At 39.9% G+C, this 26,159-nt stretch overlaps 1 protein-coding gene across 4 annotated transcripts in view; it reads left to right on the top strand.

The window, feature by feature from the left end:
- The window catches only part of HECW1 (HECT, C2 and WW domain containing E3 ubiquitin protein ligase 1), a 164,314-nt gene extending 138,155 nt beyond the window's left edge, over positions 1 to 26,159 (top strand). For all 4 annotated transcript variants that reach the window (XM_006757224.2, XM_015559723.1, XM_006757226.2 and 1 more), the window contains 11 exons: positions 248 to 331; positions 775 to 884; positions 3,735 to 3,855; positions 4,942 to 5,055; positions 5,891 to 6,043; positions 9,339 to 9,437; positions 10,002 to 10,131; positions 13,900 to 14,046; positions 15,415 to 15,529; positions 17,504 to 17,702; positions 22,189 to 26,159. In XM_006757224.2, the coding sequence (XP_006757287.1) occupies positions 248 to 331; positions 775 to 884; positions 3,735 to 3,855; positions 4,942 to 5,055; positions 5,891 to 6,043; positions 9,339 to 9,437; positions 10,002 to 10,131; positions 13,900 to 14,046; positions 15,415 to 15,529; positions 17,504 to 17,702; positions 22,189 to 22,300 (1,384 nt within the window). In that variant the 3' untranslated portion in view covers positions 22,301 to 26,159. The remainder of the gene's footprint in view (positions 1 to 247; positions 332 to 774; positions 885 to 3,734; positions 3,856 to 4,941; positions 5,056 to 5,890; positions 6,044 to 9,338; positions 9,438 to 10,001; positions 10,132 to 13,899; positions 14,047 to 15,414; positions 15,530 to 17,503; positions 17,703 to 22,188) is intronic.

The raw sequence follows: 26,159 nt of genomic DNA, 5'->3' as shown, positions 1-26,159 counted from the left end.
ATCAACCAAAAACATGAGTTCGCGTGTCACCTCTGACACGCGTGTCATAGGTTCGCCATCACTGTTGTAGAGTATACTGGGAACCTGCAATACGAACTTTAAATACCAAGAATACTAGTATACCTGACACTAATTAGGACATCGCTGTTCAGCCACATTGGAAGAGAGAGAAAAAGGGATCAGAAAAGGATTCATTCCTTGGCTTCTGAGTTGTGGTGTAACTCTTTTCTTTTCCACATTATTTTAGGGAGAAAATCCATTACATTCGGACGGAGGGTAATAATGGGCTGGAAAAGTTGTCCTGTGATGCAGATCTAGTTATTCTGCTGAGGTAAGAGGCTAGGCCTGGAGCAGTTCTGGAGAAGCTGCCCTGGGCAGTTCTTCACTACGGCCGGCTGGAACACTCACCATTTGCTCTAGAGGTTTCTAGTGACGGGGGCTGAAAAGAGCCTTCTTTACATTTACAGTTCAGGTAGCAAGAGCTGAATATAGTACTTGATAGCAACTTCGTGGTAGTATTAATTAGGGTTTAAAATAACACAGAAAAAAAATAACACAGAATTTGTGTCCTGGGATGTGCCTATCTCTTTTTTTTCTTTATTGATTAAGGTATTCCATATGTGTCCTTATCCCCCCACTGTGCCTATCTTTTAAATACTATGCAGTATGCTGAATGTGAGTGTTTTTGTTGCTTTGTGAGGACTGTCACTGCTATTATGCTAATTCATGAGTACTCTCATGGACAGAAAATAAACTCTTTTTTTTTCTTTGCAGTCTCTTTGAAGAAGAGATTATGTCCTACATCCCCCTGCAAGCTGCCTTCCACCCAGGGTACAGCTTCTCTCCTCGCTGTTCACCCTGCTCCTCACCTCAGAACTCCCCAGGTAACTTGAGAGGCTGGCAGGGTATCTCCTGTAAGTGGCCACCTGTGTTTCTACCAGGTGATGGTGAAAGAAGGACGGTTGTATGCTTGTCTGTCTCTCTACCACCTGTTTTTGTAATGCCCCGAGACTTGAATGCATTTTACATTTCAAATGATTTGAATTTTTTTTTTTTGCAGAACCAGGATTTCATGACATGTATAAATTATGTGAAATTCAAATTTCAATGCCTATAAATAAAATTTTAGTGGAACCCAATCATACTGGTTTAAGTATTTTTAATGGCAACAGCAGGTGTGAGCAGTAGTGACAGAGACTATATGGCCCCAAAACCCTAAATGATTTACTGTCTGTCTGCCAGACCCTGCTCTAAATTTCTATTACATTCCGAATGCATTCTATAAGAACTTAAAAGGGGCCCAGCCAGTGTAGCTCAGTTGTTGAGCATCAACCTATGAACCAGGAGGCCACAGTCCGATTCCTGGTCAGGGCATATACCTGGGTTGCAGGCTCCATCCCCAGTGTGGTGCAAGAGGCAGCCGATCAATGATTCTCTCTCACCATTGATATTTCTATCTCTCTCTTCCTCTCCTTTCCTCTCTGAAATCAATTAAAGTATATATATTTTTTAATTTAAAAGGGAAGAGCCCTTTATGAAACCTTCATCCTTATGACTCAGAATGTTAATAGATATCAATTTTGGCAACTTTTCTCATGTTGTAGAGAAGTTACTAGGATATATAAAGAAGATACGAGGTTAGTAGGGACCACCATACATCCCCAGGAAGATGCCAAAGGTTTTCTTACATGGTATAAAATGGTTCCCCTGAAGTTTTCTTTATGTATTAGAATGATTTACTCATGATACAAAAAATCTTTGTCAATATTGTTTCATTCCAATGAGGAAATATATATTAGACTGTTTATTGAAAAAGTTCATCAAAACAATTAAGTAAAAACCATATGTTCATCAAAACAATTAAGTAAAAACCATACCCCCAAACATGACCAGATATTGGAGACTTTCCCCCCATTTGTTAGTTAGCATTATCACATTGTTGCAGGTATCAGGGATAACCCAATTTTTATATAACTTTAAAAGTAAAGGAAGTTAGTTTGAAATATCTGGTAACTTTTTATCTCACAACCTCGAGTCAGAGTCCAAGTTTGGCTTCTAAAGTGGATGGAGAGCCAAAACCGTTTGGCTCAGTGGATGGAGCGTCGGCCTGTGGACCAGGTTCGATTCTGGTCAAGGGCATGTACCTTGGTTGCAGGCACATCCCAGTGGGAGGTGTGCAGGAGGCAGCTGGTCGATGTTTGTCTCTCATCGATGTTTCTAGCTCTCTATCCCTCTCCCTTCCTCTCTGTAAAAAATCAATAAAATATATTTTAAAAAATAATAACAATAATAAAAAGTGGATGGAGAAATTCAGAAGAGAAGCAGAATTTAGCAAAATTCTCTGTCCCTCAAAAAGGGTGTGACAGTATCACTCAATGCTGCTATAGTCGCTGAAACTAGAATGTTTTTTAGTTTGGCTTCTCCAAGTCATGTCACTTGAAACTCTCTTAGAGGTGTTTTTATTCACTGTTAAACTCGGTTTTTAAGTCAGTATCTCTCTGTTGTTACTTCCTCCAAACAAGTGTACCAATGACATTGTTGAGGAAATGCCTAATTCTGCTACCCCTGACTTACAATGTAATTGAGGTGCCATGACCTGGGGAAGGTGGAGCAGGGCTTTGTCAGAGCCAGAACGATCGTCTCCGGTGTGCACAGGGTGACTTACTTTTGGGGAGCAGAGCCTTCCATTGGGAGAAGCTATTGGTCTAGATGATGATCTGCCATTTTGTTGTAGTGATTGTCCCAGTGTTGTAACCTGTCTACACTTTGGTCCAAACTTTGGCCATAGAGTATGATTTTAACATCACTATGTGTGAAAGATATCATATTGGAAATGGAAAAAGGAGACAAGAGTGATTTGCTAAATGAGATATCTTTGGATAACTTTTATAAAAAGACTCAACTTTCCTGATAAAGATATTACTGATGCCATGAGTCCAGGCACTCATCCAGTTCATTTTGTCAGAGTACTTCATTATTTATCCTCTTGGCTTTGATGATAGGGTCCTAGATTATGTAATCCAAATATAGTAATATTAAGTTTTACAATTCTCATTTTCTAGACTTTTATTAAATTTACCTGGATGCTACAGAGATTCATAATCATAGATATTTATGCCAAAGTACTTTGCAAAATGCATAGAAGTGACCATGGGGATAGTGGCAGTACCAGCAATAGTAAAAGATATTTGTCTTTCTCTGACGGGTTTGTTTCACTTAACATATTAATCTCCAGGTACCTCCAGGCTATCTCAAAGGGTAATAGATCCTTCAATTTTAGCATCAATTTCAATATACTTAGAGAAATACAACATATGCATATATTACAGCTGCCTCATTAGAGTTACAATCACTTATGATAATATAGTGACTTACAAAAAAAGTTTAATCTTTTAATATAAAACAATCATAGTTTTGTTTATGTTGTTTTAGATTATTTAAGTGCAGTTAAGCCAATAAATATGCTCATCAAAGAATTTATAGGAGAAATATAACTTGAAATATAGTGGAAGACATAAATATTTCTTGTCAGCAGAATTTTTTTGGTATTATCTTATTTCTACTTATTATAAAAGTAATTGAAGGAGTAATAGAAATTAAGGGAAACTTCTTGGAGAAAAAAAGCATGAAGACACATGAATATGCCTTTGGTCGGCCCTTCCTCTACCGCTGCTCTATGTGTTTGTTCTTTGGCAAACAGCGTTGACCCTCAGCCCATGCACTTCTCTCTGCAGGTTTACAGAGAGCCAGTGCAAGAGCCCCTTCACCCTACCGGAGAGACTTTGAAGCCAAGCTCCGTAATTTCTACCGAAAACTGGAAGCCAAAGGATTTGGTCAGGGTCCAGGGAAAATTAAGTAAGTGCTCCAGTACTTGACACTGAATTCAGAGGGTAGCTTTTTTATCTTTTTCTCCTTTATACCTTTGTAATATTATTTTGGAAATTGGATACCATGGTGTGGTAAAAGTTATTTTCATAATAAAGAGAAAGAAAAAATTTATGAAGTTAAGAAGAAAGAAGAATGGAAGTTAAGAAATTGAAGAAGAGGCAGAAAGGGAAGGGAAGAGAAGGGCCAGAAAGAAAAAACAGTAGATTTCAGACAAAGGCATATGTAAATTCAATGGTAGACCTTTTCAGAAAACAATGAATCTTGATCTAAATTTAAAAAATCGTATATTCCTTTACTTTTTCTTGGGACACATCATTTAACTCATTAGTCAAATTAATGGGCTCTTTGTAACTTTGTAATAGGAGGCTAAGTAAAAGTTGTGGGTTTTTCTCCTTCTGGGTTTTGTGTTTTTTTGTTTTTGAAAAGCCAAAGCCAAACCCAAACTCAGGAATCCAATTGAAAAGATTTTTTTTAATTGATCAAAAAAACCAAAAACCAAAAGTAATCCAATAGGATGGAATGTATAATAATAAAAGCATAATATGCTAATTAGACCGGACAGCTGGACAACCTTCCGGATGTCATTCCAGACGAAGCTGCAGCAGCAGAGGCAGAGGCAGAGGCGATTAGGGGCGATCAGGCAGACAGACGAGTGGTTAGGGGCGATCAGGCAGGCAGATGAGTGGTTAGGAGTCATCAGGCAGGCAGGCGAGTGGTTAGTGGTGATCAGGCAGGCAGGCAGGTGAGCAGTTAGGAGCCACTGGTCCCGGATTGTGAGAGGGTGCAGGCTGGGCTGAGGGACCCTCCCCTCCGTGCACTAATATTGTGCACTGAGCCTCTAGTCTGATTATAAAAGCATACACGTTGTCCTTGTGCTGTCAATGGTTTTAAAAGAGTGTTTTTTAAAAGTCCATCTCTCGACTGATGGAATCTGCACATTCATGGAGAGTCTAGGGAATGAGACCTGGGCACTCATGACTCACCTAGAATACTGTCCAGCGGCAGAGCTTTGATTCACTACTCATCACCCACGTGGCTTTTCCTCCTTCCTAGGCTCATCATTCGCCGGGACCACTTGTTGGAAGGAACCTTCAATCAGGTGATGGCCTATTCCCGGAAAGAGCTCCAGCGAAACAAACTCTACGTCACCTTTGTTGGAGAAGAGGGGTGAGGCAGCAGTAGTTCTATGCAGACACTTCAATGTGGTGGACCGAGCCCCTGGGTTTTGGGTGATTTTCTCAAAAAGAAGCAGAGTGGCTCTAAGCCTTTGCCCCAAAGTGATTCCAATTGTGGCCTCTAGGAGGTCTTTCTCCAGGTATTGCCAAGCTTGAGATTTCATGTTCTTTAAAAGCCTAAGATTAGTGACAGGTACTAGAGTCTGAGGTACATGATCAAAGTATAAACCAAAACTACTGGATCTTTACTTTTTCAAGTGGTGTACACTTTTGAGTATCTGATCAAAAAACTCTTCCTCCTAAAGTGCACCTATACAACTATAGACCAAATATGATTTGTTATATGATTTGAGTGACTTCATGGAAAATCATCTCAACCGTAGAGGGCAAACCCACCTCAGAGGGCATATCAGAATGAACTTGGAAACTTTTTAATTCACACATATGCACATATGTGCACATACACACACTGTCACAGGAAATTCTCTTGTGCCTCCCCCAACAAAGTCTTTGTTTTTAATGGGCCAGCTGTGTGTTTTAGCCAACAGTTGTTACATAATTTAAAAAACAAAAAAGAGGAAAGGTTAAGGAACATTGTCGTAAGAGTTCACTTATGGAAGTCTGAGTAGGAACTTCCCCAAACCAATGACCACATCCTCATTTTTCTATGGCAAATTAATACTTCCGTTGGCTTCCACTCCAAAGAGCCAAGGCTGCTGTTGACATTCCCCAGTACTGACTCTGAAAGAGCACACTAGCTCCCAGATCGAGGTAAGTCCCCTGCTTCCTGCTCATAATAGATTCCCGGGCCTCTGCTTCCTCCGCAGCCTGGATTACAGTGGTCCTTCGCGAGAGTTCTTCTTCCTTTTGTCTCAGGAGCTCTTCAACCCTTACTACGGACTCTTTGAGTATTCTGCAAATGATACCTACACGGTGCAAATCAGTCCCATGTCTGCATTTGTGGAAAACCATCTAGAATGGTAAGATCTAGAATTTTTGCTTTCTTATATTTGAAAATTTTAGTCTTTCTTAGTCAGAGGGCAACAGTTTTTAGAGCAGTGGGCCAGATAGAATGAGGGGTGATGAGAGTGAATAGCAAAGCACTAGAAAGAAGACTTTCTGTTAGTCTTAATCCAGAATACAAAATAAATACTAAAGACACTGCAACTTTAATGACCACTTCAAGTTTATGTAAGAAACAGTAATTGCCTTCTGAGTGCACTTAGGTAAGTACACATAGGCCCTAAATGTTGATAATTCTACTAAAATTAGGAGCCCCCAGTGGAGGCTCCTTGGAGATATATATGGGTTTGAAATTCTTTGACACTTGTACACTTTAGGACCAATAGCTTTAGCACTGTGGACATCAGCTTCTATATCTTATTGTAAAATAAAGCTGTTGGGTCACATGATCTCTACGTGTCATTCTGACTCAAAAATCCAGTTATCTCTTTGGTTTTCCATACAGTTCTGTAGGGGAGATACTTCAAGTATTAGAAGTCTCCAGAAATCTGCATGGGAAATGAAGTATGCATGTACTTTCTTGCTGTGTCTCCACAGCACCTGATTTGAAAATTACCCCTGCTCTCACTGCAGGAGTTCCAGGACTTCGTAAAGAAATGAGTCCTGAAAATTGCTAGTGTGATTGTTGTGACATTGTTTACTTATGATAGGTTGCAATGGCTGCTGGTGATGGGAGTTTCTGAGGTAATACCTGGGCCTACTGGACTTACAGGCCAAATTCCTGTATTTTGGTTTTGTAGCATCAAATAACCCACCTCTGCCAAGGTGTGTAGCTATTGCAATGCCCGCTCTCTTCAAATAGGCTCATCTCTGTAGTTTTTGAGCTGAGGTAGGAATGAGTCTACATCAAGCATTTGACACAAGTGATAAAACAAAAGTTGTCCTTCTGTCATGTCTTTTTCTGTCACTCTCAATAAAGTGATGAAGAAACCTATGAGACAGAAACACAAAGACAGGAAGTCAGAGCAGGCAAGATATTGCGAGGGAATTTATGACCCTGAGAATTGAATGCCAGCTCTTACTTAGGTCACATTTAGACAGGGTTAGAGAGTGCTATAACCAATATAAGAATACATATATACACAGATTATACTTAATATAATCCCGCAGTTATCTCTTAATTTGTGAGCATGAAATCTAAGATAGTGTCATTGAGGCCATGAATTGGAATCTGTAACCGAAAAAGAAATATTTTCATCAAATATCATACCAGATAGGACTATGCTAGATGTTGTGGGGACACCTTTACTAATTTAGCAATTATAAATTAAGCACATACTATATGCTGGGAGGATACAAAGATGAAATGAGTAAGCTCTCTCCCCTGAAAGAGGTGTAGTAGGAAGAACACATAAATGAACCAATAATTATAATACAAAATCATAAGTCACCCCAATAAATTCAGTAAGGAAAAAAGCTCCCAACAAACAATGTCCTGGACTGGATGATTTCACAGGTAAATTTTACAAAACATTCAAAGAAAATCTAACACATATCCATCTCATACTACTTCAAAAATGTCAAGAGGAGAAAAGATTCCAAAGCTTATTTTATGAGGCCAGTATTATCCTAATACCAAAACCAAAAAAAGACACCACAAAGAAAGAAAATCATAGCCCAATATCTCTGATGAACATAAACGCTAGTATCCTCAATAAGATATTAGCAAAATGGATCCAGCTGTGCATTAAAAAGATCATACACCAAAGGGCTGAGCCCTTTGCAAGAATTTCGTGTATCGGGCCTCTAGTTTATAGTAATCACTCTCAGCAAAGTGGGAATAGAGAAAACATACCTCAATGTAATAAAGGCCATATATGACAAATTCACAACCCACATCATATTCAATGGGGAAAAATTAAAAGCATTTCCCTTAAGATCAGCAAAGTGACAGAGAGTGCACTTCCAACACTCTTATTCAACGTAGCACTGGAAGTCCTGGCCAGAACAATCAGACAGTAAGAAAAAATAAATGGTATCCAAATTGGAAAGGAAGAAGTAGAATGGCCATTATTTGCAGATGATATGATACTGTATGTAGAGCACTCTAAAGACTACACCAAAAAACTATTAGACTTAATAAATGAATTCGGCAAAATAGCAAGATACAAAATTAACATCCAGATATATACTGATGTTCATATTTCACAGATGCACAACATATTCCAAAAATGCATATGAAACAAAAATAACACCAAAGAGACATAGCAATCTTGAGAAAAAGGAGAGAAGTTGGATGGAGAAGTTTTGGATCTCAAATCATACTACAAAGCCATTGTAATCAAAACAGCCTGCCAACGGCACAAGAGCAGGCATATACTAGTAGATCAATGCACAGAGACCCCAGAAACTGACCCATGCCATTATGGTAAATTAATATTTGACAAAGGAGGCAAAGCATACAATGGATTAAAGACAGTCACTTCAATAAGTGGTGTTCGGAAAATTAGACAGGTACATGGGGAAAAAATGCTTCTATGCCAGCTTACACCGTACACAGGAATAAACTCAAAATGGATGAAAGACTTCAATGTAAGTTGTGAGACAATAAAAATAGGCAGTAAAATCTCAGACATCTCATGTAGCAGGATTTTCACTCATACACCTCCTAGGGCAAGGCAAACAAAGGGAAAAATAAACAAGTGGGACTGTATTAAACTAAAATGTTTCTGCACAACAAAGGAAACCATCCTCAAAATTACAAGGGAACCCACTATATGGGAAAGTGTATTCACCGCTGGAGACTCCGCTGTTGCCTACCACAGTGTGATTCTGTGTAAATCTTCCCACTGACCTTGAGCTCAACTCCATCTGTATTAGACACACATTAACCTCAGGTGGTTTCTCCGGGATGCTTCAGGAGGTAAGGATGCAGGGTCTAGAAGACTTTCCATGGCCTTGGGTTTAGGTCTTCCTCAGGGTCAATGTGGGCTGTTTGTCCATAATTCCCCTTCACCAGTGCTTTTCTTCTCTTGGCTTCTTATACTCTCAGGTCTGAAAAGAAGCTCCTGGCAAAATTACTCCATTCTGGTAATTGAGGGCGAGAAGAGTTCCTTTAGTACATACCAAGCACATAGGTATTGTTTATGATAAAGCGTAAGGAGAATGTGCCTTCCATGTGTCACCACTTGCTTCCTTCAGTAGCTTCAGATGAGTGCTATAAAGAAACACATCAAGTAAAAGTACAAATTAACATATTTAACCATGTAAATTTCCACCTGCCCTTAAATCTCCATCTTGTTCGTGTTCCAGGTTCAGGTTTAGTGGTCGTATCCTAGGCCTGGCTCTGATTCATCAGTACCTTCTCGACGCCTTCTTCACAAGGCCCTTCTATAAGGCGCTCCTGAGACTGTAAGTGTATTGCAAACCAGAGTCCATCTGGCCGCACCTGCAGGACAACAGGTGCTGGCCTCCCTAGTCCCTCTAGCCCTTTTGTCCCTATTTTGCCTAACAATTCCTATTAAGTTATGGTAGTTTATTTTTCTGAGTCCTTAGATATCACATAAACCTTTCAGTACAAAAAAAAAAGGCATTTGGAGATGTTATGCACGCATAGTGGAAGCCTATTATTATGTAATGAATATGAATTAGTTTTCATAAATAATTATTGTTTGCATAAATAATTACATTTTATTGAATTACTAAGTAGTATTGATCTGTCTAAAACTTAGATGTTTTTAAATAATACTTTTCTCCAATTGCCATGGAGAGTTCATGTGTCAATAATTATTTTATTTTTATTATTGTAGATATTTTAATATTTTTTTAAAAGAGTAAAAGATACGTAAGTATATTCAAAAGTATCGCATTGTTAGAGCAAGTCTGTGTTGTTTTAGCCAGGAGGGGCATAAAGACATTTGGAAATGAGGTCTGGACAGCCATTTGTCTTACCTTTCTCCCTTTGACTGGACGCAGGCCCTGTGACTTAAGTGACCTGGAATATTTGGATGAGGAATTCCACCAGAGCTTGCAATGGATGAAGGACAACAACATCACAGACATCCTAGACCTCACTTTCACTGTTAATGAAGAGGTTTTTGGACAGGTTTGTAAGATGTGGGGCTTGGAAAAGAGATTCTGTTTTTTACTGTGAAAAATTAACATAACATAAAATTTACCATTTTAACAACTTTTAAGTGTATAGTTCAATATTGTTAAGAATATTGACATTGTTGTGCAACTATCCCCAGAACTTTTTATCTTTTTTTAAAAACTTTATTGTTCAAACTATTACAAATATCCTTTCCCGCCCCCCTCACCCCTTACGCCCCTCACCATTGACCCCTTCTACCCCACTCCCTCCCTCCTCCCCAGGCCTTCCCCACACTAATGTTTGTCCATGGACTATACATATATGCATATAAGTTCTTTGTTTAGTCTCTTCCCATTCTCCCCTCCTCTTCTGAAATGCATCATCTTGCAAACCTGATATAGTACCCATTAAACAATTCCCCATTTCTCCTTCTTCCCTGCACCTTATAAGCAAAATTCTACATTTCCTTTTTATGAATTTGGCTATACTAGATAACTCATATAAGTAGAATCATAAAGTATTTTTATTTTTGTCACTGACTCATTTAATTTGGCATAATGTCCTCAAGGTTCATCCATATTATACATGTGAAAGTATTTTCTTCTTTTGTAGGCCTGGATAACATTCCACTTTGTGTGTGTGTGTGTGTGTGTGTGTGTGTGTGTGTGTGTGTGTATTACATTTTGTTTATTGATTCATCTGTTGACGGACACTTGAGTTGCTTCTACCTTTTGACTACTGTGAATAATGCTACTATGAACATAGGTGTACAAATATCTGTTTGAGTCCCTGCTTTTAATTCTTTTGGGTATATACCCAGAAGTGAGATTGCTGGATTATATAGTAACTAGATGTCCAGTGCACAGATTCATACATCTGGCTGAAACCGGCTCTCCAACATCCCCTGAGGGGTTCCAGATTGCGAGAGGGTGCAGGCCAGGCTGAGGGACCCCACTGGTGCATGATCAGGGCCGGGGCGGAACCACAGGAGTGCTCCAGGGTGTGTCCGGCCAATCTTGCCCAGTCCCCATCGGCTGGACTCCTACCGGTTGGAGCATCTGCCTCCTGGTGGTCAGTGTGTGTCATAGTGACTGGTCAAATGGTCAAATGAACAGTCAGACACTTGGCATATTGGGGCTTTTATTATATAGGATGATATAGTAATGGGATTTGATTTTTGAAGTAGAAAAAAAGAAATTTTGTTTATTCAAAATTTAATTCTTTGAGCACTACATTTCTTTAATATTTTTATTGATTTCAGAAAGGAAGAAAGAGGGGGAGAGAGAAATAGAAACATCAATAATGACAGGGAATCACTGATTGGATGCCTCCTGCACACCCCCTACTGAGGATCAAGCCGGCAACCCAGGCATGTGCCCTTGACTGGAATCGAACCCAAGACCCTTTAGTTCGCAGGCCAACACTCTATCCACTGAGCCAAACCGGCTAGGGCTGAGCACTGCATTCTCTAAAAGGCTGCCCATATCTTTTCCCTTCTTTTTCTCATTATGACATGGATCTGCTTTATAGAGTTTTTGAAAACCAAGTATGATAATTGATTAAAAAGCATTTTTGTAAGGTGTGTAATAATATTTAAGATATTTCTGTTATTTGTGCAGCTACAAAAATTTTATAGCTAACATCTAGATACTTATCCTCCAAAATTTATATTTCCATGCTATTTAAATAAAACTTCCCGTTTGTTTTCCACCAGCATTTATGTAACACTGAATCTTCAGTGTTAGTTTTATCAGGCTAACTATAGCCTGAGCAGATTTAATAATTAAAGTTTTCAGAATATCTTTTACCAGAGACCCAAAGAGCCCATGACATGTGGTAATTTGTAATAAGGTTGTTTTGAGAATTAAGTGAGGATACTTTATAAGTAACTTGCATGAATATGGACAATGTGCTGAGTCTATGGATGGGAGTTACCCACTGAATCTTGCAGTCCACGCGGCTCCCACATGTCAATCAAGAATCTTGAATAGGTCCTAGAAAATGTCAATATTCTGTTTTATTTGTATGAACACACCTCTGAAGAATACTCATTTACATTTTTAAGGAAAAAAATATTCTTCCTACAACTATGAAAAGCACATTTAAATATGTTCAAAAATATATGATTCACTTTCCTGTCCTGCCATGTACTAGATGAATGTGTAAAATATGCTGTTTCTTGTGCATAATTACTTTTTGCCCATCCTTTACATTTGCTCTACAGTGGAGGGTAAATTTATAAAATAAATGCAACTTCTTAGAAAATTGTGTTAAGGCAACTGGGTAGCAATAATAACATTTTTTAAGTTAGAATTCTAACTTAAGTCATTACACTAAAATAAACTCCCAGAGGGCTCCAGCCAAAATGGCAGCATAGTACTCGCCTCCTCCCACAACCACGTCAAAACTACAACGAAACTACAGAACAGCCATCATTCAGAGCTGCCTGAAATCGAGCTAAGTGGAAGTCTTGATTGCTGTTGGCCCATTTGTGTGTGGAGTCGACCCTCAGGCTTGCTGACTGAGATCAACCCCATCCACAGTGTAGGAGTTGCCGTGCAGGTACTGGCCACACAAAGCAGCATGTTTTCACCCCTGGCACACCAGGGCCACACAATGCCTCAACAATTGGTGTTGGTGTGTCAGGTGTGAAAACATACACCTGGCCTGAGCATGTTCTGAAGAAGTGATGGCAAACCTATGACACGCGTGTCAGAGATGACACGCGAACTCATTTTTTTGGTTGATTTTTCTTTGTTAAATGGCATTTAAATATATAAAATAAATATCAAAAATATAAGTCTTTGTTTTACTATGGTTGCAAATATCAAAAAATTTCTATATGTGACACGGCACCAGAGTTAAGTTAGGGTTTTTCAAAATGCTGACACGCCGAGCTCAAAAGGTTCGCCATCGCTGTTCTAGAGCCTGTCAAGATCTCCCTTTGAATACGCCACTTGTGAAGCTAATTGGGTCCTGCCTTGATGTTGTCTAAAACTGGCCACTGGGAGTGTTGGTTCTGGACTTTCTCTGGAGGGAGTCTGATCTGGGCTGATGTCAGACGCTGCTTGTCACTAGACCTACGCAATTCCTTTGGCGCAGTCTTGATATGGCTTTTTCTTGGTAATCCTTAGTTGTAAGACTTCTGTTCAGCTAATCTTCAGTTGGTTATGCAGGTTAATTTTTCTACATTTTAGTTATAAATCCAGTTTGGTCCTGGGAGGTGGTGAGTGTAATATCCACCTAGTCTGCCGCCACCTTGGATCTCCTGCCCGTAGCTTTTCTTGATGATTCGAACTTGTCCTAACAAACATGCGTCACCATACTAAGTGGCAATGTCATTCTCTGTTTCTTTTCTCAAGGTCAAGCTGTCATTCTTCTGTCACTATTTTATCTGTCTCTAAAAACTGGCTGTTCCACCTATGCTATTTTGCTTCCAATTATTTTTAGAGAGAGTGGGAGGGAGGAGGAGAAACAGAGAGAAACATCGATGTTAGAGACACATCGATTGGTTGCTTCCTGCACAACTGAGGTGTGTGCCCTTGACCGGAATCAAACTCCGGACCCTTAAGTCCCCAGGCCAACTTCCTATCCACTAAGCCAAACTAGCTAGGGCCAGAATCTTTTTAGTAACTTCCAGGGAAAGAAAATAAGTAAGGAAGTATTAACACTGAACTGCTGTGAAGAGGACTTTGTGTATCTAGTTCATCCACCTAAACTTTGTATGTCTTACTGTGAGCTTAGGTAATGAGCATCACGATCTTTCTGTTTTCCTACAAGGTAACAGAAAGGGAGTTAAAATCTGGAGGAGCCAACACCCAGGTGACGGAAAAGAACAAGAAGGAGTACATCGAGAGGATGGTGAAGTGGCGGGTGGAACGTGGTGTGGTACAGCAGACAGAGGCCCTGGTGCGGGGCTTTTATGAGGTAAGGCCCAGGCCTGACTGAAGAGGGCAGGGCTCTGGCCAAAGCCTTCACCGCTGGACACAGCTGGTGAGGCAAAGGGAGAAGAAAGAACCAAGGCAGGCAAAGGGCTCAGCTCTACTCACCAGAGTGCAAGGTGGATCAATGAGAGGTCAGAGTTCCCTGGTTAAAAAATGCTCTCACAAAATTGGTGTCGGAGTGGCCCTGGTGTGCCAGGGGTGAAAACATGCAGCATCTCCTGTCAAGATAATGTGCAAGTTGCACTTCCTTTCATTCAATGAAATTAAGATAAAAGAAGTGAAGTCGTTGGCAGGCACTGTCCACTCTGGCTAGATTTTTTCTTTGTTCCAGTGCCACTTTGTGTTATATAATGAATGCCAAGGTTGTAAATCAAGGGGACAATGACAGCCGCTAGCCTTTCTGTGCACCAAAAATTGGCATCCTCAAACTTTTCCAGTTTAAAAACAAGAGGCTGGAAATGTTTTTTCAGGGCTTGGGTCTTCTTTCCCTGCCATAGTGAAGTACAGAATGGGTCACTGGCTCATCCACCACTGGTTTGGTTAAAGCTGGTACCCACTATAGATGTTCAATTGTGCCTGGTATATATGACCAGGAGACAGAAAGCCAGAGTTCAGAACCCTAACAAAGCAGGTGCTCCCAGATCTTTGAATAAGGGAGAACGGAAGTGAGGGGGGAAAGGAAAGAAAAATATAATGTTCTTAGTGCTCGTTCCTAGGAAATAAGTTATAGTTTGATGTGGAAGAGAAGATACTTTTTAAGTGAAGTGGTAATACTAATAGCTATTGAGTCACTTCAAAGTGATTTAGACCTTTATGTCTTTAAAATGTAAATTTACTTGAAAATTTAAATGTGACTAGGAAAGTCAAGTCAGGTTTGTTCATAACATCATTGGGGTGGGGCAGTATCAGAGGTAGTGAAAAGCATGGGGCCTTTTTAAAATATATGTATTTTTATTGATTTCAGTGAGGAAGGGAGAGGGAGAGAGAGAAAGAAACATCAATGAGGAGACAGAATCATTGATGGGCTGCCTCCTGCATGCCCCACTCTGGGGATCGAGCCTGCAACCTGGGCATATGCCCAAGCTGGGAATCAAACCATGATCTCTTGGTTCATAGGTCAACGCTCAACCACTGAGCCCCGCCAGCCAGGCGGGCCAACATGGGGCCTGTTTTGATTCCCAGCTTATGAATAGTTTGTATTTCAAAATGTGTAAGTCACAATAATAGCACATTGGAAAACAAAAGTTGTAAATGATTATCAGTTTCCCAGCTTAAACCACAGAAATAATAACAATGAATAGAACTTTCAATGTGATTGGACCTGTACACTGAAGCCTAATCTGTATTTCAGGTCATAGACTCTAGGCTTGTCTCCGTGTTCGATGCCAGGGAACTGGAGCTGGTGATAGCTGGCACAGCAGAAATTGACCTAAATGACTGGCGGAATAACACCGAGTACCGGGGAGGTGAGCTGGCAGGGCTTGTGATGAGACAGCTATCACAGATACAAGTCATCAGTTTTTTTAAAATGTTTGAGGTGAAATTGACATAATAAATTCACATTTTAAAGTAAGCAATGCAATGGCATTTACAATGTTCACAGTGCTGCTCAACCATCACTTTTAGCTAGTTCCAAAACATGTCCATTATCCCAAAAGGAAACCTGTACTCATTAAGCAGTTGCTCCCCATTTTTCACCGACCCTGGCAACCATCAATGTGCATTCTGTATCTATGATTTTACCTATTCTGAATATTTTACATAAATAGAGTCATTTTTGTAAATAGGTCTTTTTGTGGATATATGTGTGTGTGTATATATATATATATATATCCCATATATATTTATAATATAAATATAAAGGAATACATATATCTATGTATGTCATCACTTTTTGAAGACGACAAAAACTTGCTCGTACTTAATACATGTGTACTCATTCAGGTTCTTCTATATGCCTTCCTCCATCTTCCAACCTGAACCTTCCTCAGCTAACAGTAATACATCTCTGGCCTAACTCAGAGCACGTTCATCAGGGGATACCATCATACATGAGCCAGCTCCTGAGCTGGGTTGCATGCTGGCAGGGAATTGTGTCCCACTTCCTATAGAATTGGCACCATCTCTACCTCAGTCCTTGTTTGCTACACCAGTTCTGTGGTCTCTCCAAAACCAATTTCTAATCCCTCGTAACTATTCACCTTCACACTGCCAAACTAGCCTGCCTGGAACATTATTTTCATCATGCTACTTCCCTACCCACAAAACAAGCTCCTTATTATTTATAGAAGAGTTCTTTGCCAGTTTCAGTTTGAAAACCCTTTCTTCATGTAACATATTACAGAGAAACCCCAATCAATACAATAGTGGGGGGGTGGGGCACAAGGGGCCTGCCATCTCAGGCTACCTCATCTCCCCAATGCACTCAGCCATGAGAAGCCTTTGTGGAACTCTAGGCCCTTCTTATTCTGGTAGGAAAACCACTGAACTAAAGTATCAAGTCAAGATGTCTCTTTCTGGCTGGTAAGGACCTCTAACTCCCCAGAAGGTTTCCTTTCCGTCCTCACCAGATCCCTGTCTATGCCAGTCGGCTTGCTCTGTCCTCCATATTTCTTCCTCATCCTTGTTATTCTTTATTTCCCCCGCCAGAAATGTTCTCCTCTTCCCTCCACTCATACAAAGCCTTCACGTATTTAAATCACACGTTACTTCTTTTTTATGAAGGTTTTCCTGCTTCTACCCCATTCTACATTGATTTCTCCCACCTTTGAATGTCTCTTGCATTTGAAGTCAGCAGCAAATTATTTACCTTAAGTAATTGATCCAAGCTTTGTCTCTCACCTGTACTGTGAGAGGGGCTCCATCCTTCTTCCATGGGCCCAACTCATCTCAGCCCATGGTTGGCCTGAGCGTAGCTGCTCCAGGGGTGTAGGTATCAATGGCTGCTGGGGAGCTCAGCATCTTCCATTAACCAAGCTTGCCCTTTACCTCCAGCCTTTCTTAAGTCCTAGACTCTTCCATGGTATGTAGTTACCAAGATCTGACATCAGAAAAAACAGAAAATAAAATAAAATAATGTATTCATAGAGGGTTTTGTCTCTTAAGGATCCTAATGATCTCTACTAAGTCTAGTCATTCCTTGTCTACATTTATGTGAGGAAGGAAGTGACTGGTGGATTCCCAAACATCTCTAAGAACAGCTCTCAGAACATATAATCATTTTTATAAAGTGGGTACTTTCTAAATCTGCTTTTGTTTTTAAAATTGACCGATTACACAAATTGTTTTAGACTTACCTACAGGCCATGACTACAGAAATCAGCAGATCTAAAGCAGCTGTTTCGTTCTTACCACATCTGATGTGTATTTCATCTCTCCATTCCCTCCCCTCCTTCCTCTTTTTTCTACTTCCTCTCATTCTCTCTTTTTGCTCCATTCAGGTTACCATGATGGGCATCTTGTGATCCGCTGGTTCTGGGCCGCGGTGGAGCACTTCAATAATGAGCAGAGGTTAAGGTTACTTCAGTTCGTCACAGGAACATCAAGTGTGCCCTATGAGGGCTTCGCGGCCCTTCGAGGAAGCAATGGGCTTCGGCGTTTCTGCATAGAGAAGTGGGGGAAAATTACATCTCTACCCAGGTATGAGGCTTTTGCCAACTTCAGGAAACCTGCTAAACCTTCTTATTTGAGCTTGGGTGATCATCCTTTAGCATAGAATTCTTTTCTGGAACACTAAGTATTGTTATATGAATTACTAGAGGCCCGGTGCACAGATTCATGCACCGGTAGGGTCCCTCTGCCTGGCCTCCAGGGATCAGGCCGAAACTGGCTCTCTGACATCCCCTGAGGGGTCCTGGATTGTGAGAGGGCAGTTCTCGGGTGACACACCCCAGAATATCGGGCTCCCTCCTCTCTGGTTCCAGGTGCGTCACCCGAGAACTGCAGCTGCCAAGTCACTGCAGCTCAGCTGGTCCTGCGTTGAGCATCTGCCCCCTGGTCAGTGTGCATCATAGCTACTAGTCAGAGCGTCTGCCCCCTGGTGGTCATTGCACATCATAGCTTCCAGTCGAATGGTCAGATGGTCACTTAGGCTTTTATATATATGTTGAAGATTAGTGAAAGGTGCAGGTAAGAAGTCTCTGGGAGGTTAATTTAGACCATATTCTTAATGATTTTTTAATGATTGATGGTATTTGGGCTATAGTATCATGGTCCATGTATCAGTTGTGGGAAACTTTCCAATCTGTGTGTAGCCCAATCAATTTAAAGAGGAATGTCTCCCCCTGGCAAGGTTGGAGGCTCAATTTCCAATAAGGGACATGCAGGAGGCAGCCCGTTGATGTTTCTGTCTCTTTCACCCTCTCCCTTCCTCTCTCTCTCTAAAATCAATGAAAACCTTTTTTTTTAAAAGAGGAATGTCTTACCTGTTGGCAAGGGGTGTCGGGGAGAAGAGGCTAGAAGCCCAAAGTTACTCTTCCCAGCTCTGTGTATGTACTTCACAACATATCACTTGATATTCTCTGTAGGGTAGTTGCTCAAATGTTGCAAATTTTTTACTATGCTTTAAGACATGTGAGGATAGGACCACATATATCTCAGGTCTCTACAGTGACTTCTATACAGTAAGATATTGTGGGCCTTGGCTAAGTGGCTCAAAGTTGCTTGGAGCATCCTCCCATACACCAAAAGGATTCCCAGTCTGGGTTCAATCCCCAATAGGGGCTTTTACGGGAAGCAACCAATATCTCTCTTTCTCTCTCTCTCTCTCTCTCTCTCTCAAATCAATAAAACATATCTTCAAGTGAGGATTTTTTTTAAAGATATTGAGGAACTTATTGTGAGATAAATGCAGAAAGGAAGGTTCTAAGGATCCAGGTAATTTAACAGAATGAATTTCTTTTAACGTGAGTTTTAATCCCAACACTTCCTGAGTCTTTTCTATGCCACATTGAGTAGCATAAACCTGGTCAGTGAAATAAGAAGCAGTAAAAAGATACTTCTGTATAGGTACTATTATAATAAATACTGCCCAACAAACAGAAGAAAAGATTGATCCATATTATTTTCTTGTACTGATATTTTCTAATCATTAAAGAAGATTCACATTAAAGTCAGCTCTATTTCTACATGGCCTCCCAAAATACCTTTGCTGAGTTCCTGTTATGGAAGGATTTACTGAACTATTATTTTCATAGCCTTCTCAGATTTGACATTCCCAGAATGTCCTGAAGACAATTCTGTAATTTCCATGTATTAGGAGGCCCAGAGAACTAGCTGAGTAATAACAGCCTAAAGCTTTGGTGCAGTGTTCGTCCCTGGATTTACCCACAGAGTTGAGCAGACCCTCACTGTTCATTTGCATGGTTCTGCTGATAGTTGGACCTACTGAATTAAGTCTGGCAAGAAAATAAGCCCAAAGGGGCAAGATTTCCATGTGTCTATTTTAATAATAGATTTGTAGGCTGCAGTCATCAGGAAACATTCTGCTATGGTTTTAGAGAAATGAGATTGAGTCACCATTTGTCGATAGCTTACCCCCATAGTGCACCTTGAGGAGGGCTGAGATACAAGGTACCTGCCCAGAGGGGCTTACAGTCTAGGGAGGAAAAGAGCCTGATAGTAAGACATCACAATACAAGGTAGAATCAGAGGGGCACTAAGAAGGAAAAGTAAAAACAAGTAGAACAAAGAACTAACTCTGATTGAGACCAAAGGAGATGTCACACGAAAAGCTGGCATTTAGGTGAGCGCTGAGGGGCAGTGGATGGGTGGAGGGCAGCAGCATGAGCGAGGCCTGGGGTGGGAAGTGGCCAGATTGTGTTCAGACATTCTAAGGTTACAAAGTGAAATTTATTTAAGGGAGTTCATCAAGGCTGTAGATAAAAGTAATTTTTGAAGAAATTCTGGGTGTTCAGACAGGGTCTTGAAGAGGTGCCATTGGCGACTGCTTTCAGTTTACTCCCAGAAATTATCTTTGACCGAATCAATGTATTTTGTAAATATGGGATATTTTTCTCTATAATATTTTCACTCATGAGCGACAGTTAGAATGATCAGAGAAAGAAAACCAAGCAGGTTATGCCTGCTCATATCTTGCTCTAGGCTAATTCAGCAGGTTCCGAACACACACTTGGGATGTTTCTGCCCCACTTACTTTAGTTAGCCAGAGCCCCAAGTGTGTCCTGGTTTCAATCTTTGTAAAGACAGAGAAGAACCGCTGTAACTGTTATCCTACTCAGTCTACAGAGTACTCTTCCACTTCTACTCTAACACGTAAGCTTGGGTAAAATGTTTTCTTCAGAAGTCACTGTAGGCCTGTTTGAATCTATAGTTAATAATCTGAGACTCTGCTAAGCTTGGCCTATTTTTATGTTTCTTCCCAGTTAAACCCTTAAGGTCATATACCCTATTATCCTGTGCCCCCACTGGGTTTCCCAAGGCCAATGAGAAAGCTGTTATCAAAAGAAGGAAGAATGGATGCAGGGGGGGCAAAAACAACAACATTCTCCCCAATTCTCCTTGTGCGGGAAAACCATCTTCCCTCTCCCCTCTTCCCACCTTCCCTCTCCCCTCTTCTCACCTTCCCTCTCCCCCAAACAATCTTCCCCATTCCCAGAGCACTGCAGCAGCCTGATCACTGGGACTCTGAAAACAAAGTTATAAATAATACACAACTCCCCTGGGGATCTTGTAATTTAAATGAAGAGTTTAATATCCCCCAAAAAATTCTTATGAAGGAAAAATGTTATTTTCTGGTTAGGATTTTGTTTAGTTTATTTATATGTATGTTTGTTTTGTGACTTTTAAAATTATTTTATTGTTATTTTATGTTATTACTAGAGGCCAGGTGCACAAAATTCGTGCACGGGGGCGGGGGGAGTCGAATCCAGGACTCCTCAGGGGATATCCGACTACCGGCAATCCGGGACCACATGCCTTCCGGGACCACTGGCTCCTAACCACTCACCTGCCTGCCTGCCTGATTGCCCCTAACTGCTCTCTTCTGCCAGCCTGATCGCCCCCTAACTTCTCTCCCCTGCTGCCCTGATTACCCCTAACCACCTCTGCCTCAGCTCCCACCAACATGGCTCTGTCCAGAAGGATGTCTGGAAGATGTCCAGTCTAATTAGCATATTACCCTTTTTTTGGTATAGATTTTATTTTATAGTGCCCTTTTCTGTGCTGGTTGGCTTCTCAAAACACCATTTCAAATTACCACCCCTTCTAGGGAGGAAAAGGCATTCAATTAACCTTCAGCTGCACGCATCTACTTTTCTTCCTACTTTGGTATAGGATATGGCATCAACCAAGGTTTCTAAAAAAACAAAGAACTTCTGATAGAGTGCGGCCAGTCAGGCCCATTTGAAGTTCCATAGGAGGATTCTGTGTGGCCTGGGCTTCTAAGGCCTGCATAGGTGACATGGGTCTGTTCCTGGTCCATATGTCAGCACATGGCAGGGAAGCCATTTCTTGTCTAGGCCAGATACTGGCATGTGTGAGTCTGCACGATGATGCACATGGCAAGTAAAGCAGAAACCAGGGAAGGTAGCAAGGGACACTCTAGGCAACCAGGGAGGACTACCCCACAAGCTCAGCTATTCTTAGACATGCAGACAATCTGTCCCACCGGGAACTGTGGAGAAGCTGGGCTGTCTCCAGGGCACACCTGACCTGAAAGAGCACTGTATCTCAGAATTCCCAGCCATCTGTTGTCATCTCTAAATCTATGTACGTGGTTTACGAAGACCCAAAAGTCAGAGGTGGGCAAGGAGGCTTGGGAATATGACCCTCCAATACTAATTACATTTCTGCCTCCTTCACTAACCACACTCATTTTCACACCTTAACTGCAAAAGAAAACTGACACCGTTGGTTTGCTAGTGTAGTTCTAGTTCAGTGTGGTTTGCTAACAAATGCAAACCACCTGTTTCTAGTTAGTCCACTTCCTCAACTGGTCTATTCAAGTCTAGGCGGCTATGTTTCTTAGTTCACAGTGTTTTATGGTGGGTCCTAAATGGTGGTCCTGCTAACTTCTGAATCACTGCTTCAGACTGCTCAGAGATGTACCCTAACCAGTTATATCATTGAAACAAACACCTTCACCAATCTTTTCTCCCCCATTCAGGGCACACACATGCTTCAACAGATTGGATCTTCCACCTTATCCCTCATACTCCATGTTGTATGAAAAGCTGTTAACAGCAGTAGAAGAAACTAGCACTTTTGGACTTGAATAAAGAAATGGAAACTCGCCTGACATTTTCCTGGACAGTGACACCAACCTTTCTGGAAAAATCCCCCTTTCCTTTTCCCTTTCCCTGAATCAACTCTTCCTTGATGTCGGTACTTCATGATTTTTATTTTGAAACCAAATCAGAATGGACAAAAGCTGTGCATGAAGAACTGCCTTCTTCTAAGATATAACCTTCAGGCTTATCTCCTCTATTTTCAATGAACTGCTAGCCTGTATGCAATATTAAACAACAGCTGTCTCAAGATCTGTGTATATCTCCACATACCTCCATTACTAACAATGAAATATGAATGCTAGTTATGCTACACTTGACCAAATAGTATTAAATGTTTACCTCCATTTATATAATTTAAGGGAAAATTGTAAGCATTAAGCATTCCAAGCTTTTATATGCCCATGTCTTTTGAGCAGAGCCCCCTTTTTTTTAATATATAATTTCTAACAACCAACTCTAAAACTAGGAGTTGATCAACTCTTTCTTTCCCTCCGCTCTACTTTTCCCTGTGCATATATCCATGCAAAAGCAGCAGTAGAAAACCCAAGATTTTTTATTACATTCAACTCATAATTTATATGTGGCATCAGTCCCATCAGCTGGAACTAGCCTAAACATATGGTGCAAATATGACACTTTCCAACAAATAATAACCGCGAGATAAACACCTTTCCTGATGCAACACAATGCATCCCAATGGTTGTGGGGATTGCGGCTCAATTTCAGCTTAGAGAAATCTAAGCGGGACACACCCTTCAGGAACATTCACCACACAAGAAGCACAAACTCGTGCACATGTCCAAGAAGGATATCTCATTATGTAGTTCATATAAATGACAAGGCTTCCGCCCCCATTGTGTTATATACAATGTGATGAAGCAAACAGGAAAAAGAGAAGGGGGACATAGTAGGTTGGTTTAAATACCTGAGTGCTGTACTGTTTTGTTCTGTTTCGCTACAGTTCTCCCACACAGAGGGGAAAAAATGCATAGATAATCTCATGACTTCTGGTAAAGCCAGGTAATTACTTGTATGGCAAACAAATTTTTATTTTAACTTGAATATTGATTTTTTCATGCTGTTTTCTTAATTATGGCATTCAAATTCCTTCACATCTGATTGTCCACAGGGACCACACTAAATAAGAAGCTGCAGATAGCGATGGTGCTTGTTAGGGGTCAAGGGCAGTATAGTGCTTTTTCATTCATAGCAATCCTCTCAGAGCAGAGCCCTAACACCTCAAAGGCATGTTGATTTGTGTCAAAATAGATATTAGTTTCTTTTAGCGTTCAGTAAAGAGATAACAGAGAAAACTTAGTGTTTCCAGAAAAACAACTGCAAGCTCCAAAGACGTTCTAAACCCAAGCATAATGGTCCTTTGCTATTTTTCTAACCTTGTTATCCATGTTGTCTGAATTATGTCACACATAAAAAGCGTTTTTCTTCACTGGGAAAAGAAGAGCTGAAAGGGCCCCACTGTTGAAATGTCGCATTTTTGTTTTATTAACACAGGAAACGAAGAAAAACTGGTGAGAAACATAAGACAAAGTTAATTTCCTATGAAGTCAAGCCTTGTTCTCATTACATTAGTCTGTGTTTGGACATGCACTGTGTTCCTTGCACTCCAATATGAAACATTCTTTTAGTAGGGATTATTTACAATGCCCAGCACCCCTTGCTGCAGTGTACTTTTTGTCAATCAGGGAATATATATGTTATAGAAATTTAGCTTTCAGTTGTCTAGAAAGAATATTTCCCAAGATAGAATTGAATGTGTAAGTTACATAATATGGAATTTGGGAACCTGTAAAATTCAGTATACATTTCAATATCTAAAAAATTGTCGATTCCAATGGAGCTATTATTTATTTATGAAATCAGAACGTAAGGATTATGCTGATCATTTCACAGTTCTAATGCTTTAATACATACCAGGATAAAACGACTGCTGCCGTTCTCTTTTAATACATAACCATATGTCCTTTAACAATAAGTTATTTTGTGCAAGCCAATGAGCTGGACCTTCTAGTGTAGGAGGCATCTATTATTTTTAGAACTTGGTGTTACATGTATGTAAATACTCATTAATTCAAGCAATCAATTCTCTTTTTAGTACTTATATTATTTGTTAGGCATTGGCAAGAGAGAAAGCTGTTAAAAATGGAACCTGTTTTATAATTTGTACAAATATCTAATTAATCTATTGATTAGATTGATTAATATCTATTCACCCATATGCAGAAGGAAAAAGATATTCTAGAAATGATATATAGATGGATTACTTGGTCATAAGTGGGGTTTTTTACCTACCCCTGCCCCAATGCCATGACTCTAGATGTATCTCAAAAAGCATTACAGGAACAGTGTTTCATAAAAGTATAAAGTCTCAAAAAAACCCTGTTGTCAAAGTCAGCTGAAAGAATGCATAGCTTGCTTAACAGGGTCCCAGATTCCATTAAAGCCTTTGGTAGACTCCTTAAGGAAGGAAAACGAAAAGGAATACAGATAGTTGTTACAGAAAGATCCTTTTTATTTTTTTCTATGTTCTGAAAGATGTTTTCTTAGTTAATATTCCCTCATACATGAGGCTGATTTTTAAATTATGTATAATTCTTCATTATATATAATAAAACAGCTATAGGACTAAATTATGCTATTGATTTCACAGATGGAGATGTAAACCACCCAAGTTATATAATTTAGTGGGCAAGGCAGATCTATTTGTTACCGCTTGTATTTTTTTTTTCATTTAAAGTATGAGTTTTCTCTATGACATATTATAAAATTAATCACTTATAAACAGCATTTTCTCTAAAACAAGATCTTTTAGAGCTAGTTTTAGGAAAGTATATTACCCTTAATTGAGGGATAAACAAGAACAACACAAAAGAGAAAAACATGTTACAATTGGAAAAAATGCTTTTGAAATGCTATAAAGTATTATTAATTTCATGGATATCACATTTTATTCTGTCATATGATGACAATAATCTTAAAAATAGAAAACTGACCCTGTAGGATCAGAAGTATTCTAAATATCCTGAGTTCTTTGTAACTTCCTGCATATATAAGTTGAGAAAAAATTTTAACCATCACTATTGTAGCACAATTTTTTGAATGGCAATGCAAAATTAAGAAAGATATATATATTTTTGGCAGGCTTTAAATATGACAAAAGTCTAAATGTGTTCTCCTTTAATATATGTCCCTATGTCCTTTCACAGTAAGTGTATTTGTGTGCAAGTCAATGAACTGGACTTTCCAGGACATTTAAATATTACATTTATGACATTGTCAGTCCATGTGTCAAACCGTGTGTCCAAATTTGGGGTTCAGAAAATTTCTCAGTTGCCACAAATATTTTCAAAGTCAAGATGAAACACTTTCAAATGAAACTAGTTAGACTTTCACATAACAAATGTGGTGCTTTATTTTTATTATTATTATTATTTATTTTTGTGTTCACTAAAACTATTGCTTCCATTCTATAACATAAAAATCTAGGATAGGTGTTCCAGCCCTCATAAGATCAAAAGAGAAAGTGTTATTTTCCTATTAGTGACATAGAGTTCCTTTGTTCCAATAGAAAAAAATAGATGCCAACAGGTAGACTATAGAGTAAATGTCAGTTCATCAGCCTACTTCCTGCAGCTTCTGAATTATCTAAGGAAATACCTATAACAATTTTGCTAAAAGTCTTTGTTCTAGTCAATAGCAGGAGAAGTCCACATTATTGGGCTGATTTTGCTTCCATTGACAAGAGAAATGTCACGTGATACTCAGGCCAAGCTTTCTCTTCCCTCATATCACCTTCAAGGAATGTCAATAAACTCACTTTGGTATGGCA

The sequence above is a fragment of the Myotis davidii genome, unplaced genomic scaffold (assembly GCF_000327345.1).
Source record: "Myotis davidii unplaced genomic scaffold, ASM32734v1 scaffold573, whole genome shotgun sequence".
Lineage (NCBI taxonomy): Eukaryota > Metazoa > Chordata > Mammalia > Chiroptera > Vespertilionidae > Myotis > Myotis davidii.
Note: the sequence above shows the minus strand (reverse complement) of the source record. Positions and strands in the feature narration are given on the sequence as shown.